This window comes from Carcharhinus amblyrhynchos, chromosome 5 (assembly GCF_965287045.1).
Source record: "Carcharhinus amblyrhynchos chromosome 5, sCarAmb.v2.hapA, whole genome shotgun sequence".
NCBI classification, from domain to species: domain Eukaryota; kingdom Metazoa; phylum Chordata; class Chondrichthyes; order Carcharhiniformes; family Carcharhinidae; genus Carcharhinus; species Carcharhinus amblyrhynchos.
The window spans coordinates 32,654,333-32,673,222 of NC_137328.1; the positions used below are offsets into that span (position 1 = coordinate 32,654,333).

The window sequence follows — 18,890 nt, forward strand, 5'->3', positions numbered from 1 at the left end:
ATCAAATCCTCCCCAGCCAATTACTGCTCTTTCAGTCTCCTTTCAATCAACAGTACACTGATGGAAGATGTCACAAAAATATCTCACGTGACAAATGCACAATAATAACCTGCTCACTGACTCACTCTCAGTTTGGGTTCTGCAAATAACATTTGAATCCAACCATTGTCTTCACCCCTGACCATTGTTGACAGGATCCGCGACCATATTTGTTCTATTTCACTCAATTCTGCTCTCATCTTTTCCCCGAAGACCCACTCACTTCCACTGCACCAAACTTCATATTGAACCAGTTAATTTTCACCATTTCTCCCATCTTCAATGTGATGCCACTACCAAACAAACCTTCCCTTCCCCTTTCAGCATTCCAAAGGCACCATTCCCTTTCTGATACTCTTCAGCTATACCCTTCTTTTATGGTAGGAATTTCATTTAGTAAGAGTGAACAAGTGAAGCAGAATGCTCTGTGCCTTGGAAGTGAAGTGGGTGATGGTTTTGTATCTCCTACATAGTCAAAGGGGCCATTGGTTTGGGAAATGCCATGGAAGGAGCCTTGATGAGCTGGTGTGTCTTGTAAGTTGCACACACTGCAGCCAGAATTACAGCTGGCTTTTAACCCCCTTTCTTGTGTATTCCTGGAAGGGGATAAACAAACATGTCTTTCACCTTGAAAATGCTTTCTTTCCACTCACATCATGTCAACGCTCTGGGATATAACTCACAAGAGATGGTCTCTGCTGAGACCGTCGGCCACAGGAAATTATACTTCATTCTTGCACATTGCATCTCTTCCTCTGTCTGAAAAAAAAGTGTGACATTCCTTTCTCTCTGAATTATTTGGTCAAAAACTGGAATTTTCTGGTAAGTGGTTACTTTATAGTCTCTCAGATGGTATTTGTTTATACATCCTTTTTTAAAAAGCATATGTCTTACCTACACTTCAATATGTCCAAATGCAATCTGGGGCAATGAGCTATTGTCATGACAGTGGATCAGTGACAGGTCTACACCCACTCCTGTGAGAATATCCTGAGTTCTAGTTGCTGTCCTTTTGGACTCTGATTTGCAATCATTTATTGTCACCATTCTCTTGCAGATACCAGATTGCGGTGCTTGTCCTGGTGTATCTGCTGCCACTCGTTGTGATGGCGATTACCTACACCATCGTCGGAATTACACTATGGGGCGGGGAGTTTCCTGGTGACACATCAGAGAACTACCACGAGCATCTGAAAGCCAAACGAAAGGTTAAGACAAAATATGTTTTCAATTTTCGGGGATAATTAATGTTGGTTTGTGCAACAGAATTCATCACAGGCCACTGTTGAATGTAACATGATGAGACATTAAGAATAATGAGACAAACAATTTTATAGTGGTGTAGGGTGTCCAAGCTTTATTTCCTTGGTGCTTTGTACAGGTACATAATGTGACTCTCATGTAGCATTTTAGTTCAATATTTAGTTCAATTTGTTGCTGAAACAAAGACATCCTGCAGCTAATGTCTGACCATCACGCTTAAAGGCTGTCACTTTCGGGATGAACCCAGAATCCGCTTCCAAAGCAGACATTTGACGTCTTTTAGATATGAGCCTCAGCATTCAACTGTGAGAGGCACCCCATCACAGTACACTCAGAAACTGTTACAGCCCAATTTCCACATGAATGTTTTCAGCCACTTTAACTGATGAATCTTTCTTTCTTTTTCCTTCCTGATAAATAAAGCATGAAATGGAGGAGTATTCAACACAGGCGAATGTAATCCCAATTCATTCAAAGAAATGGTGATGCAGAACAGTATTGATGAGAATCTTTATAGTCAAATCACACAGAAACAGCACTCCATTTCAGATTTCTTCAAGATCATTCCTTTAGACAATTTATCTTGCATGACCAATGTATCATCTGTCTTCATGCTTGAAGACGCCGCTTGGTTCTCTGGGAGCACCATTGAGAATGTAAAATTCACTCATTTGAGACAAATTGGCAGTAAACTGACAATCTTATCCAGACTGCCCCTACTGATGGTTGATTTGGGAAAGGGAAAATTCACACTCCACAACAATGGTGTTCTTGTCCCACTTTAGATATTGATGAGAACTTTGAGAGCTTCCCCCTATAGCTGCCCCGTATTGTATTTGAGCCAGCACTGCTTAATTCAATTTTGAATGGATTCCAACTCAATCCTCTTAAACCATTGGTTTGTGCAACTAATTCCATCAACTGAAATGGCTCATCATACAGAATGCCACCTTGAGATGCTTTACAAATTTTGTCCAATGTCAGAAACTTCTCAATGAAAGCAATTTCTCATAGAATATGATCATTCTGGCACAGTGGTTAGCCCTGATAGGCCTCCACAGTGCCAGGGACCCGGGCTCAATTCTGGCCTTGGCTGACTGTATGGAGTTTGCACATTGTCCCCGTATTGCGTGGGTTTCTTCAGGGTGCTCTGGTTTCCTCCCACAATCCAAAGATGTGCAGGTTAGGTGCATTGGCCATACTAAATTGCCCCACACTGTCCCAAAATATTTAGGTTAAGGGATAGCATGGTAAAAGGATAGCAAGGGTTACGGACTAAGCCTGGGTATGAGTTGGTGCAGGCTCAATGGGCCAAATGGCCTCCTTTTGCATTGCAGGAATTCAATGATCATTGTAAACTGGGTTGCCCCAGCCTTGTAATCTTTAGTTAACTTTGAAATACAAGCGAGCAATGGACAAATGGGAGCATCATACTGCAAAGGTTTGTCCTACCCCCAAGGCACATTTAGTGGCAGAAGATAATCGGGTGGGAAGGGGGTAGTTGCAGATTCCACCACCCTTCCACCTCCACCCTAATTAAATCCATGAGGCAGGAAGGGATCATAGATTTGGAATGGGAATCACTGCCGCAATGGAGAAAGAAAAATATCAAAGATGGAAGGAACTGGTGGAAATTGACAGCAATAAGTAGCTGGTGCCCTCTAGCAAGGTGGAAACTGGGCTGAAGTGATGGTGAGGGAAAGTTCCACCTCATCCCAATCCTCCCCCATGGGCACAGGGAGAAAATTTGCTATTGAAAAATGTGCTGAAGAATATTTTCTTGTGCCAGTTTAATGCAGCTGTCAATTTCTTTAAAATAAACAATGGTCATGACTGTATTAAATCAGGCTGCAAATTAATCTGAATGGCAAAATGAATTGGCATGGAGTAAAATGGACTTGCAATTCGCTCTGTCTATTTTGTGTTACTATTGTGGATTGATTTCATGTTCAATTAAGGATGTGAATGTATTAGCTATCAAAGCCAATCTGCCTGCTAATGCTCTAGTCTCAGTGGGAACTTTCTTGCCGAGCACAATATTAACTCCAGGGATTTTCTTGCTTTTATCAAGATCAAATTCAATGTCTTGATCCCACCTTCCTCTCTTGACCCCAACGGCCATATGTAATTTCTTCTTGAAATCAGACGACGTTTTGGCCTCAACTATATTCTGCAGTAGTGAATTCCACACATTCATCACCCTCCGGGTGAACAAATTTCTCCTCACCTCTGTTTCCATGCTGCGAGTGGTTAAGGTCTGCGTTGCACCACCAGAGTGTGTGGTGGAGGCAGGTTCATTTGAGGCATTCAAGAGTGAATTAAATAGTTTTCTGAAAAGAAAGAATGCACAGAGTTGTCGGGAGAAAGCGGGAAATTGACACTAAATGAATTGCCCATTTGGAGAACAGATATGAGGGACCACATTAGATAAGATAATCATTGATAAATTTAATTGGGAATTCAAGAGTAACTACTTTACTCAAAGAGTTGTTATACTGTGGAATCCACTATGACAGGAGTAGTTATGGTGATGAACATCGATGCAGTTAAGAGAAAGTTACATTTTTAAAAAGGGAGAAATAAATATAGGGATAGAGTAAATATGTTGGGTGGGAGAAGGGAAAGGATTGCACTGAAAGGGAAAAATTAGGCTGAATGACATGTCTCTATGCCGTAAGTACTGTGCAGAAGTGGGAGATCAATACATGAATTTATCACAGAATTGTTACACTAGTGATGGAACGATTCAAGTTGGGAATGCTCAAGAGGCCAGAATGAAATGAGCAGAGATGTCCTAGAGAGGTGTGCAACTCAGAGTTACATGGACTAGGAGGTTTGGGGGTAGGGATGGGGATGGGTGAAAGATGGGTAGTGTGGCAGTAAACCTGATTTGCATACACTACATTTCCATATGCTTAAAGACTCCCTCCTCCCCCCACCAGCTATTGAGCCCTCACCGTATTTTCAAACCATACTGACATGTCACGTCGGCAAGCGTACAACATGTTCACCCAGACGTGAACCTGTCATGGGGACCTGCACCTGCCCAGAAGTGTAACAGTGAATATAGCCCCCGGGGGAGAGACACATAGCCAGGCAGTGGCCTGACAATGTCCCCAGCACAGATTGGCACTGTCGCCTTGGCATGGTGCCAGCCTGTACCAGGGACAATGCTGGGGCAAGCCCCAGTGGGAGCCTCATGTGGGAGGGGAGGATTCATTCCTATGTGGTGGTGGGTAGGAGCAGACATGGCAGATGGGGATGGTGAGGACAGTTTGGGATGGGAGGTTGGGACGAAAAGAGCCTGATGTTTTTTATTTTAATTTTTTTATTTATTAATGTTACAAGTAGGCTTATATTAACACTGCAATTAAGTTACTGTAAAAATCCCTGATTCACCACACTGCAGTGCCTGTTCAGGTACATTGAGGGAGAATTCAGCATGGCCAATGCACCTAACCAGCATGTCTTTTGGACTGTGGGAAGAAACCAGAATACCCAGAGGAAACCCATGCAGACACAGGAAGAACATGCAGACTTCACACAGACAATGACCCAAACCAGGAATTGAATCTGGGCCCCGGCACTATGAGGCAGCTGTGTTAACCACTGTGCCACCATTCCACATGGTGTTCTGATCTCAGTGCAGCTGGGCTTTGCCAGCATGTTGAGGCCCTATTCCCCAACATGACCATATGAAACACGCCCAGCTGTTTTATTTGTGATAGAATGTGGTAAGATCTGGAGCAAAAACTGGCCTGTTTTTCTGGTGAGAAACACACTATTTTTCTTGCTAGAACCAACATTCTGCCATTTTTTGGTAAGACTCCCTCATTGGAACACCACCAGCAAATTCCCCTCAAGTCACACAGTATCCTGACTTGGAACTATAATCACCATTCCTTCACTGTCGCTGGGTAAAAGTCCTGGAACTTACAAATAGCACAATGGGTGTACCTACACACATGGACTGTAGCACTTTCTCAAGAGCAATTAGCAATGGGCAATAAATGCTGGCCAGTGACACCATGTCCTGTGAAACCATTAAAAAAATCCTCCTTGGAACCACTCTCATACCTAAGGAGGATTGAAGAATGTGATCTCCACTCGCACAATTTCCATCTTTACTCCCGTCAACAACCTAGGACCAGTGCGACCTTTCTACTTGGAGCGCCACCTACCTTTGTAAGTGCCTCCTTTTATCTATTTCTATCTGATCCCATTTCTGTACGACCTCCTGTTTTACTGTGATGTTTGTGAAGGCAGATGCAGAATATTCATTCAGTAACTCAGTACCTGTCCTCTGTCTTCATAAAGAGATTCCTTGTTGATTCCCAACCAAAACCCACCCTTCCTTCAATCAGCATGGGGATAGGGCCTGGGTAGGATTATGGTTGGTGCAGACTCAATGGGCCAAATGGCCTCCTTCTGCACTGTAGGATTCTATGGTTCTATCCTTTTGCTATTTAATATTTAAATATTCAAAATGCTTTCATGGGATCTTTTTACTTCAACCTGAGAGGGTATGAGGGGTGTCAGTTTAACCTTCTCATCCAAAAAGGCAGCATTCTTTCATCACTGCAGTGTCAGCCTAGGTCACCTGCTCAAGTCTGTGAAATAAGACTTGAACTCATGACCATCCTGCTCAGATAGAGAGAATACAACCAACTGAATCATGGCTAGCAGGCTGGCAAACAGGCTGCAAGTGAGAGTGAGCAGAACCAGTTGTTCAAATCAATGTCTGACTTGATGCTAATATCATCTTTTGTAATGGTTTGGGCTTACCATTGCTTAATGAGCATAATTCCATTAATAGAGTAGCGAACAAACTGAGCTTTTATTATTTAGACTCTAACCCGGACCAGACGAGAAAAAGCTGTGCATAGAGAAAGATTGAAAGTGACTGGGGGAAAATGATTGACTGTGAGTTCAACTGGACTGAAAGATTGTACTATATTTGTCTCTGCCTGACCATGCTTTGACTGCGTTTGTACCTTCTGGGAAATAAATATTAAGGCTTTTCTTTTCTGTTGGGTCCTTGATTGTGAAAGGAATGAATTCTAGTGCTTTTGACAGGGATTGTCACATTTCTAGGCATCAGGAAGAAAACAGATTGAGCTTTTCATTGAGTTCCTAACAAACGTATGTAAACGACAACTTGCATTTATAAAGGACCTTTAACATAGAAAAACAGCCAGAAACCCTCTTTGGAGATGTGGGAACCAAGCCACAAAAGGGGAAGCTGGTAAAGATAATCAAATGCTTGGGGGTTAAAGGCCTGGATTTTAAGGAAGAGCCTCAAAGGAGATGGGGAGAGGGGAAATGAATTAGGAAAGAACTTGCACAATGTGAGGCTTATGGCGTTGCTAACAGGGCCAACAGTGCTGGAGCTATGGTAGGGAGTCACAAAGTTGGAGGAACAGGACTTGGCAGCTTGTTGATCTGGAGGAAGTTAGAGATGGAGACAGGCAAAGCTACGAAGGTGTGAATTTGAAGTTTGAATTACTGGGGGATAGGGAACCAACATTGATTGGGAAGAGTTGGGACAGACCATCAAGATTGAGGTATCTCTAATACACAGATTATCTGATGATTTTCTCATTACTGTTTCTGGGATCCTGCTGTGCCAAACTGATTTTCATATTTTCTTGATGACAAAAGCCATTGAAATCCTTTTAAAGTGTTAAGAGCTTAAGTGAAAAATATAAAGGAGACCTCAGTGAGAAACATTGGGTAGAACTGGTGTGGTGGACACTGAGTAAATTTACAACTGGAGGTTAGAATGGATGAGCTATCATTAAAAGCTGAAACCTGAGACATGATATTGATCCTGATATGGGGTGGGAATGTACTTCAGCAAGCACAGAATTTTCTTATGGCTGTTGACGTAACAGTTTCCTGACTTTGTCCCGACGTGTGGCCATTTTCCCGGAGGCCAGAATAAGTACGAACAGCTACCCACCTACATGTGACTAGCAGCTGATTATGGCAATTAAGAAATCAGTTAAATCCATTGATCAGAAGCTGACTGGAATTTTCTCATTGGCCCACACAACAATATGCCCCATGGTGGGGTATTCTCTCCAAAGTAGTGGCCTGGCAGGTGTGGCCATTTTCAATTTGAAATGTTTTAAAGATTCTGAGAGAGCACCTCAGGATGGAGGTGCCCTGTCTGTCCAGTACCTGCAATGGTAGGCTTCAACTCCTTCAGTGTTAGAGGACTCCCTATTGGTACTCTAGCTTCACGGGCCTGTGAACGCACCCTCTAGCCACCAATTGGCCAATCTTGCAAAAATCACTGCTGGGATCCTGACACAGTGCTAATATCTGTGTTCAATGCCAAGCAGAAAATCCTACACTGATAATGGCTATTCATCAGTTATGATGTGGGTATGCCGGCGTTGGACTGGCGTAAACACAGTAAAAAGTCTGACAACACCAGGTTTTAGTCCAACCTATTTATTTGATAATATTCTCACAAGCTTTCGAGGGGTTACCCTCTTCGTCAGGTGAATGGAGAGTTCTGGCCTCAGACAGAGCATATAAAGCACAGACAGTTTAGAGATTACTGATTAAAATGCGAATCCTTACACCTAACCTGCTGTTCAAGACCTGAAGTGGCTGACAATGTGAGTGGTAGGAGCACTGATCACAGTTTAAAGAGATGTGTATTGTCTCCAGACAGTACAGTAAGTGAGGTTTTGCAAACCCAGGCAAGTCACGGGGGTTACAGATAGTGCGACATGAACCCAAGATCCCTGTTGAGACCGTCCTCATGCGTGCGGAACTTGGCTATCAGTCTCTGCTCAGCGACTCTGCGTTGTCGTGTGTTGTGAAGGCCGCCTTGGAGAATGCTTACCCGAAGGTCAGAGGCTGAATGCCCGTGACCACTGAAGTGTTCGCCAACAGGAAGGGAACAGTCTTGCCTGGTGACTGTCGAGCGATGTTCATTCATCCGTTGTCGTAGCGTCTGCATGGTCTCCCCAATGTACCATGCTTCGGGACATCCTTTCTTGCAACGTATCAGGTAGACAATGTTGGCCGAGTTGCAAGAGTATTTACCATGTACCTGGTGGATGGTATTCTCACGTGAGATGATGGTATCCATGTCGATGATCTCTAAACTGTCTGTGCTTTATATGCTCTGTCTGAGGCCAGAACTCTCCATTCACCTGACGAAGAGGGTAACCCCTCGAAAGCTTGTGAGAATATTATCAAATAAATAGGTTGGACTAAAACCTGGTGTTGTCAGACTTTTTACTGTATTCATCAGTTAGCCAGACATGGAGCATGCAGATATTGCAAGTGCAAGACAATGTCTTAAATCTATCTGTCCAAAAGCTGGACAATTGTAAAATGTGCCGTGCATTCATTTTAGTTGATTAAAATAAGTGCAGCTAGGCACTGCATTGGTGTGACACATGACCAGTTATACCCTTTGCAGTGTGCCTGCCAGTCTATTCCTGTGCACTTTTCAGGTGCCTTTTGAAAATTTCAGAACATGGAATTTTCCCATCCTGCCTGCCAGAGGAATCGCAGCAGGCAGGATATGGACCATGACCTCAGGCGGAATTTTCCAACTTTGTAACGAGCATGGCCAGAAAATCCCGTGGTTCAAAGTAGAGCCTTTAACCCTTGCTTGGTCGGTAGATTGGCTGATCTGCTATTGATTGATGCTGGCTCTAGATGGGTAAGTTTGCAAAATCTCTAGAGTGCATACTGGGAAATAACAGTTGCCAGTGATTTTCCATTCATTTAAAAGCTTTCTCTGCAGCTGCATCGCCTCCTCTGATTTCAGTGTCAAAGGTCATGCATCTCCTGGAGAGGGTCCTCTTCCACATCTAGGTTCCATCTTCTTTCAATGAATCTGGCTCCTTATGTTTCATTCAAATACACGTCCAACTTTGTGACAATAATATTAATGTGTCATTACCTTCCAGAGTAATCAGCTGCACTTACTGCTAACCTAAGAGGTGATTTATATATTTCAACTTACCAGCAGCTGTATATTTCAATGCAACAAATCAGAACATAGACAATGTTTTGAAATGAGATTCCTCTATTAATAAGATTGCAAAGCAAAATAAAACTTTTCGCAACCATGGATCATCCTAAAGTCCTTAACACTGCAAAAGGATTTCAATCACTGAAGTCATCAAGAAAACATGAAAACCAGTTTGGCCCAACAGGATCACAGAAACAGTAATGAGAAAATGATCAGATAGTCTGTGTATTAGAGATGTTATTTGAGGGATAAATATTGTCCTGGATAACATTTGAATCCCCTGTATTTCACCGAATAATACAATGAGTTTTTTTACATTCGCCTCAGATTAAGATCCGCGTTGGCACCCCCAGAATGTCAGCATTCACTCAGGTCTACATTGGAGGGAGGGTATGCATCCTTAGAAAAACCTGGTAGACCAATTTTACCAAGTACTTTAAATTGGAACTGTTGGTATGTAACACATTGGGTGATATTGGGGTGTCAGGCACGGTAGGTGATATCGGGGTGTCACACACTGGGTGATATTGGGTGTCAGGCATATCAGGGTGATCTCGGGTGTCAGGGTGATATTGGGGTGGCACACACTGGGTCATGTTAGGGTGATAGGCACTGGGTGATATCGGGGTGTCGGGCATTGGGTGATATCGGGGTGTCAGGCATTGGGTGATATTAGGGTGTCAGGCACTGGGTGATATCGGGGTGTCAGGCACCAGGCGATATTGGTGCATCAGACACTGGTTGATATTGGGGTGTCAGGCACTACGGGTGATATCAAGTTGTCAGACACTGTGGTATACTGTGGCAGTCAGACACTCGGTATATCGGGGTGTCACACACTGGATGATATCAGGGTGTCATTTGGGCGGCATGGTAGCGCAATGGTTAGCACTGCTGCTTTACAGCTCCAGTGACCTGGGATCGATTCCCGGCTCGGGTGTCTGTCTGTGTGGAGTTTGCACATTCTCCTCGTGTCTGTGTGGGTTTCCTCCAGGTACTCCGGTTTCCTCCCACAGTCCAAAGATGTGCGGGTTAGGTTGATTGGCCATGCTAAAATTGCCCCTTAGTGTCCAGGGTAGTGGAGGTTAGAGGGATTAGTGGGTATACTATGTAGGGATATGGGGGTAGGGCCTGGATGGGATTGTGTTCGGTGCAGACTCGATGGGCCGAAGGGCCTCTTTCTGAATTGTAGGGTTCTATGATTCTATGTGTCAGGCACTGTGGGTGATTTTGGAGTACCAGACACTGGATGATATCTGGGTGTCAGGAATCACTGAAGGCAGAGAGCGTCCCAGAGGACTGGAAAATAGCTAATGTAACACTGCTGTTTAACAAGGGAGGGAGGCAGCAGATGGGAAATTAAAGGCTGGTTGGTCTGACATCATTGTCAGGATTTTAGAGTCCATTATTAAAGATGAGATCGCAGAGTACTTGGAAGTGCATAATAAAGTAAGACTGAGTCAGCATGGCTTTGTCAAGGGGAGGTCATATCTGATAAATCTGTTAGAGTTCTTTGAAGAGGTAACAAGGAAGTTAGATAAAGGAGAACCAGTGGACATGATTTATTTAGATTTCCAGAAGGCCTTTGACAAGGTGCCGCATAGGAGACTGTTAAATAAGTTAAGTGCCCATGGTGTTCAGAGTAAGATCCTGGCATGGATAGAGGATTGGCTGACTAGTAGAAGGCAGAGAATGGGGATAAAGGGTTTTTTTCAGGATGGCAGCTGGTGACTAGTGGTGTGCCTCAGTGGTCAGTTTTCACAATATACATTAACAATTTGGAGGAAGGAACTAAAGGCACTGTTGCTAAGTTTGCAGATGATACAAGGATATGTAGAGGGACAGGCAAAAAGCAAGGGGGCTGCAGAAGGATTTGGATAGCTTAGGAGAGTGGGCAAAGAAGTGGCAGATGGAATACAATGTAGAAAGGTCTGAGGTTATGCACTTTGGAAGGAGAAATGGAGACATTGACTAATTTCTAAATGGCAAAATGTTTAGGAAATCAGAAACAGAAAGGGACTTGGGAGTCGTCGTTCAAGATTTTCTTAAGGTTAATGTGCAGGCAGTTAGAAAGGCAAATGCAATTTTAGCATTCATGTCGAGAAGACTAGAATACATGAGTAGGAATATACTTCTGAAGCTGTAAAAGGCTCACGTCAGACCCCATTTGGAGTATTGTGACCAGTTTTGGGCCCCACACCTAAGGAAGGATGAGCTAGCCTTGGAAAGGGTCCAAAGCAGGTTCACGAGAATGATCCCTAGAATGAAGAGCTTGTCATATGAGGAACAGTGGAGGATCCTGGGACTGTACTCAGTGGAGTTTATAAGGATAGAGGGGGATCTTATTGAAACTTACAGGATATTGTGTCTGAGTGGATGTGGAGAGGATGTTTCCACTAGTAGAAAAAACTAGAACCAGAGGGCACAGCTTCAGGCGAAAGAGATGATCCTTTAAAACAGAGATGAGGAGGAATTTCTTTAGCCAGAGAATGGTGAATCTGTGGAAATCTTTGCCGCAGAAGGCTGTGGAGGCCAGGTCATCGAGTGCCTTTAACACAGAGATAGATAAGTTTTTGATTAATAAGGGGATCAGGGGTTATGGGGAGGAAAAGGCGGGAGAATGGGGATGAAAAAATATCAGCCATGATTGAACGGCAGAGCAGACGCAATGGGCCGAGTGGCCTAATTCTGCTCCTATGTCTTGTGGTGCTACGGTCAGACACTTGGTGATTGGGGTGTCAGATATTGGGTGATATTGTGGTGTCAGGCACTGGGTGATATTGGAGTGTCAGATACTGGGTGATATTGGGGTGTCAGACATTGGGTGATATTGGGGTGTCAGGCACTGTGGGTGATATCAGGGTGTCACACACTGGGTGATATTGTGGCATCAGACACTGTGGGTGATATTGTGGTGTCAGGCATTGTGGATGATATCAGGGTGTCAGATACTGGGTGATATCGTGGTGTCAGACACTGGGTGATATTGGGGTGTCAGGCATTGTGGGTGATATCGGGGTATCAGGCACTGTGGGTGATAGCGGGGTGTCAGGCACTGTGGGTGATATCGGGGTGTCAGATACTGGGTGATATTGTAGTGTCAGACACTGGGTGATATCGGGGTGTCAGGCACTATGGGTGATATCGGGGTGTCAGATACTGGGTGATATTGTAGTGTCAGACACTGGGTGATATCGGGGTGTCAGGCACTGTGGGTGATATCGGGGTGTCAGATACTGGGTGATATTGTAGTGTCAGACACTGGGTGATATCAGGGTGTCAGGCACTGTGGGTGATATCGGGGTGCCAGGCACTGTGGATGATATTGGAGTGTTAGACACTGTGGGTGATATTGGAGTGTCAGACACTGGGTGATATCGGGGTGTCCGGCACTGTGGGTGATATATGAAGCTGTATATTATGATGTCTGGAATTATTCACAAATGTGACAATGCACTAAACCCACATTCCAACTTTTACATGTGGATGCATTAAGCTGGATTTTGATGGATGTAAATTTCAGAGTACGCAGATGATGAGTAAATTTGCCCGCAGTGAGGTTCCAATGTAAAAACACTTTATTACTGAGTACATAAATGTCTGTGGGGTAAAGTGGTCTCAGTCTGCATTTTTGCTGAAATGTTCCATGAAAATCTTAGCCAATTGAACCCCCTTCAATTTAAACCTTAACGCTCATTAAAACGCTGTTCTTTCATTTTGGTGGTAAGAAGTATCTGTAGGTGTAGTTTATAGTTGTCACCAAAAAGCATCAATGATGAAATCTGTAACGGTCACTGTCTTAGCTCAACCGAATCAGAAGCTTGTAGATTCGAGCCCCAGTGCAGGGAGTTCAGCGCAGTAGGCAGGGAGTGCTACACTGTTGGAGGTGCCACCTTTCAAATAAAGCATTAGCAAGGCCTTGTCTGCCCTCTTGGGTGAACAGTAAAGATCACAGAGCACTATTCCGAGTTGTGGCCAACATTTACCCCTCAGCTGCCACAAACAATAATTAGCCTCATTTGCTATTTATAGGAGAGTGCTGTGGTCAAATTGACTACTACATTCTCCTGCATTGCATCAGTGATAACACTTCAAATGTACTCAATGAGCTGTAAAATACTTTGGGATATCCTGTGGTCACGAGACATGTGATATAGACACCTTACTTTCATTTCAGATACGAGCTGCATCACTCTGCCATGTGTTTCAGGACAATGAAAATGTTCGTTCTTTGATTAGAATGCTCTTTTTGTGTGCTTCTCCTATAGGTTGTTAAAATGATGATTGTGGTGGTGTTTACCTTCACCATTTGCTGGCTGCCCTACCATATCTTCTTTCTCGTGAGTAAACAGCATCCACACGTCAACAAGTGGAAGCCCATACAGCAAGTTTATTTAGCTGTGTTCCTGCTGGCAATGAGTTCCAACATGCACAACCCGATCATATACTGTTGCCTGAACAGCCGGTAAGTAGACAGCTTGTTTGGGGACATAGTGGGGTTGGGGGAATCTTTCTATTCAGCATTTGAGATCACAGCTTCTGTATATCTATATAAATATGGCTTGTAATTGGGTTCCTTCCTTTCTATAAAGGCTTGGTGATCAATTTTACAATCCCCAAAACAAATGATAAACCAAATAAATCATTTTTGTGAATGATGGGTTGGTTTTATTGTTTATTTTCTTCTCTCTTCTTCAGGTGGTTAGAGATTCCCTTTTTAACTTTCAGCCAGCCAATGGGTAAATGATGACCTGTTCATTCTAGGGAGATCCCAGTTTTAATGGCTAGTTCGGTCTAGTTTAGCCACAGTAGTGCTGAGGTTACACAACTTACACCAACATTCCTGAGTGAATATAAGGAAAACCTGTTTATGATTCTCGTTCCCAATCTGCATGTTTGTAACCTCTATATCAGAGGCATGTGCAAGGCTTTGAATTTCCCAAGGGTTCTCATTGTGCCAACTACATGGGTGAAGCCACTTATGAAACTACTCCCCCATCACCCCCCTCCCCACCTCTCCAAACCCCATATCTCTCCTCAACTCAACTCCTTCAGAACATCTAGCATGATTCACTACTTAGGAGAGAGCTGTAAAGTGTTCAGTGGAAAGATGAGCTGTTCCTCAAGCTTCTTATTTTATATTTTGCTTTAGAGTAAGTCCTTTGACAGGATCCAGAATTCTGGATCCCAAATCACGCACACTCATTGGGACTTTTAAACTTCCAGACCAATTAATGTAGTAAAAAGTCTCACAGCACCAGGTTAAAATCCAACAGGTTTATTTGGTAGCAAAAGTCACTAGCTTTCAGGGCACTGCCCTTTCATCAGGTCACCTCATGAAGGAGCAGTGCTCTGAAAGCTAGCATAGTGTATCATGGTTCCAAACATTCAGTGGGAATGTTGTAAAACAACATTTTATTTGTTCTTTTGACAACCTATTTTTCCCTCTGCAAATTGAATAATTCTGACTATTCCTCTTTTTTTTCCTTTGTTTTCTTTTTTCACTGTTTTCTTCTAGATCTCTTTCCCTGTATTTTACAATGTGCTTTTTTGTTTAAAAAAATAAGATTTGAAAAGAAAAGATAGCTCAAATCAAAATAACAAGGGACATGGCCTTTGACCTGCTGTGTTGCTCCTTTAGTTGTTCTCTTGCAGTGACACTGCCTCACTTTATAAAATTAACTTTTATGAGGTGAGGGTGTCATTGGCAAGATCCACAAATGTTGCACATCCTTAATTGTCCTTGAACTGAGTGGCTTGTTATGCCATTTCAGAGGGTATTTAAGAGTCAGCCTCATTTTTGTGGGTCTGGAGTCACATGTAACTCAGCCTAGGGCAGATTTTCTACCCTAAAAGGCACTAGTGAACCAGATGGGTTTTTACAACAATGAATGATAGCTGTCATGGCCGCTGTTGCTGAAACTATCTTTCAATTCCAGGTTTCATTAATTGAATTTGAATTCTACTAGCTGCCATGATGGGATTTGAACCCATGGCTCCAGAGCAATTAGCTTGGTCCTGAGATTACTAGCCTAGTGACATTACCACCACATCGCTGCCTTATTTCCAGTTTTACCTATCCAATCATAGTCACAGCATTGCCTGTGGCTATGTACCCAGCCCCACAATATTACCTCCAGTACTCCAAACAGCTCTATCCTTGGATTACTGTGCTGCCTCATCTACATGCTGCCACTTGGCAACATCACCTCTAGACATGGGGTTAACTTGCACAAGTCCACTGATGACACCTAGCTCTATTTTTCCAGAATAACTTTATTGTCTCTTTGACATAAACTTCCAGTTCACCTCACCATTGACACTGTACTACCAGTTATTTTGACCTCCCATTCTTGAATTCCCTCCCTAAACCTCCAGCATCTTCTCACTCCTCTGTCTTCCATTAAAGCCCTCCTTTAAATCCACTTCTTTGAGCAAGCTTTCAATCTTAATATTATTCTTTGGCTTGGCATTCATTTCTTTTTCAGACTGTGCCTTGGAATAGTTTTCTAAGTTAAAGGGGTAACGTAAGTATCAGTTGAAATTGAACTTAGAAAACCATGAGCTCTGTCTCATCTTCTGCTATTTTATCCTTCATTATTAAATGGACAGAAATGGAACGGATGGCAGGGAAGGATATACATCTGAGTGATCCATCTACATTACAGGTAGATAAAAAGATGGCCTTTCCTGGTAAAATCTATAATAGATGGATGTGCACATACAACATTATTCTCCCAAGCTGCAGGCCTTTTCTGAGGCCAGAGGGAGTCTGTGTCCCACATTTAAGTAGATTGCAGCCCCTTTTTCTTCCACTTTTTCCTTTTTTCCTCTTCCTGTTGGTGCTCTGCATTTGGGCAGGGAGGATGGAGGACTTCCTTGTGAACCTGCTCCTAGACCTGGCCAAGTTTGCCATTAACAGGCCCAAGCAGTGGGCTATCAAGGGAGTCATCCAGCCCAAATGTCTGCCTCTCTACCATGACTATATGCGTGGTTGGGTGGCCTTGGAGAGGGAGCATGCGGTGTTCACTGGCATGTTTCGGATCTTCTGGTGAGCACCATAGGGGCTGGGGTCCATCATCACGATGTAGAGATACTGGCGTTGGACTAGGGTAAACACAGTAAGAAGTCTCACAACACCAAGTTAAAGTCCGACAGGTCTATTTGGTAGCAAAAGCCACTAGCTCTCGGAACACTGCCTCTTCATCAGTGTAATGAGGATCAACCAGGATCTTGGGTTCATGTCACACTATCTGTGACCCCCACGACTTGCCTGGGCTTGCAAAATCTCACTAACTGTCCTGGCTGGAGACAATACACACCTCTTTAACCTGTGCTTAACGCTCTCTCACTCACATTTTCTGTACCTTTAAGACTTGATTACCTGTAAAGACTTGCATTCCAACCATTATTTTGTAAATTGAGTTTGTGTCCTTATTTGCCCTGCTCGTGAACTGAAATCCCACTCACCTGATGAAAAAGCAACACTTCGAAAGCTGGTGGGTTTTGCTACCGAATAAACCTGTTGGACTTTAACCTGGTGTTGTGAGACTTCTTACTGTGGCCATCATCACCCCAGGAATGATATTTTAGTCTAGTTACTTAAGTTTCCTTTTAAAGTTTTGTTTTAATTACGTTGCCCCCACCAGAGACTGGCACCACCTCTCATTTTTATTTGATTTATTGATCTTTTTGTTTTATTCAATAGAGTACATTTTTCTCCCCTTACAGAAGCTGCCAGACCTGCTAAGATTTTCTAGCATTTTCTCTTTTAGTTTCAGATTTTAGTATCAGCAGTAATTTACTTTTATTCAAAACATTATTGTTTCGCTAGAATGGATAGTTATGAAGGTGCAGCTGTGTTTCTGTGCTCAGATTTAATTGTAACTGTATTGGGTTTATTTCATGCTCAATGATGTTAAATGAACCCTTCAACTTGAGGCAAGGATTTAGAACAAGCAGCCAAAGTGTTTATATTATTCTGGTCTGGAATGCAATGCCTGAAGGGGTGATGGAAGCAGATTCATTGGTAATATTCAATGGAGAATTAGTTAAATGTTTGAATATTATAAATACATTTATAGTGCCACAGGAAATAGCAAGAGAGTAGAACTAATTGGATAGTTGTATCAAAAAGCTAGTACGGACACAATGAACCAAATGGCCTTCCTCCATGTTATATCATTTTAGAATATAGAAATGGGGATGATTAGGTTTAGGTTATGTGAAACACCATTGTTGAGAACAAAGTTGCATTTTGTTGTGATTGAACTCCATTGTTTTGGATTTCCACAATTATTTATCCCATTTTTACCAATCTCCAGCTGAGGTCATGGGCCTTGTATTGGGACACGATTGTGGAGTCAAAATTTTACAGTTTTCGGGGGACAGAGTTCCTGTTCACTCTTATGAAGGTCACGCATAGAATGAGTAGGGTGGTCAGTGCAAGGACTTCATTGGCAGGAGTTCTTTTGCCCTCATCTTTAGTTGGGATCTGGTATATGTTGATATAGGTAACCTGATCAACTGGAGTGGGTGACATGCATCCACCCAACCTACAGCCCCCAGTCAACTTTCCCCAGAGAATGAGCAGCCAAAGGTTAATTTATATATCTATTATATATCTAAAATGGCACGTGGCCTTCTGACACGGGGGGGAGAGGATGTTGTTGAGGGCAGTTTGTTTTCCTATTGGAGGAGATAAGGAACAATGAGAGAGAAAGCAGCCCTCTCCCAGCAAGCATTGATTGAAATTTCTTACCTCTTGGAGAGGTGTTTACCTTGAACACACAAAGCCCTGTAACTTCCAGTCCTGACCTTGGACCACACAATGCTGGGCAGGTTCAGCAGAGGAGGTGATGGAAGTTGCTTTCTGGCACATGTGCCAATGTGACTGAATTGCAGTCCTGTACCATTGGGATGCTCTTCACCTGAGATCAGAATGCCCAGGTGGCTTTAGCTCTTTTATTTGTATGCTTTCAGATTTCGAGCAGGGTTCAAGCGGGCTTTTCGATGGTGTCCCTTCATTGAATTTTCCAGCTACGATGAACTGGAACTGCAGTCGACCAGGTTTCAGCCCACCCGACAGAACAGCGCCTTCACCATCTCCCGCATGGAGTCCAACATGACGGTAGAGTTTGACACATCTGAAAACAATAATGCAGAGGCCTGCGGTAAAAAGGCTGCAACTTTACGGAATATGAGTTTTAATGGACGCTCTCGAAGTAATTCCAAAAACACCTCTAGAAGTTCAAGCTTCTTCAGTCAGACAAACACCTCTTTGGATGAATACTCATAGAACTGCAGAATGTGCTTTTCCTTTAGTCAACTGGGAAAGCTCAATTCAACATGGAAGCTGGTTCCTTCGAATCAGTTCGACTCAGTTGGAGGCACTCTCAGCTCTTGCAACAAATGACCATGTACTCAAGCCCATTCCAATGCTGAAACCCCAATATGGCTAGTGTTGCATTGCCTTCACCCTGCAGAAAGCAGAGCTGAACATACAGTTCCATTCCTGCTGTAGATTCCAAGCTGCCATGCAAATAACCATGATGTGAAGATGCCGGTGTTGAACTGGGGTAAA

At 43.3% G+C, this 18,890-nt stretch overlaps 1 protein-coding gene across 4 annotated transcripts in view; it reads left to right on the plus strand.

Annotated features, from left to right (window-relative positions):
- The window catches only part of LOC145343414 (neuromedin-K receptor-like), a 72,296-nt gene extending 53,691 nt beyond the window's left edge, over positions 1 to 18,605 (plus strand). For all 4 annotated transcript variants that reach the window (XM_080189639.1, XM_080189640.1, XM_080189643.1 and 1 more), the window contains 3 exons: positions 1,097 to 1,247; positions 13,576 to 13,772; positions 18,290 to 18,605. In XM_080189639.1, coding sequence (XP_080045765.1) covers positions 1,097 to 1,247; positions 13,576 to 13,772; positions 18,290 to 18,605 — 664 coding nt within the window. The remainder of the gene's footprint in view (positions 1 to 1,096; positions 1,248 to 13,575; positions 13,773 to 18,289) is intronic.
- Positions 18,606 to 18,890: the final 285 nt, after the last annotated feature.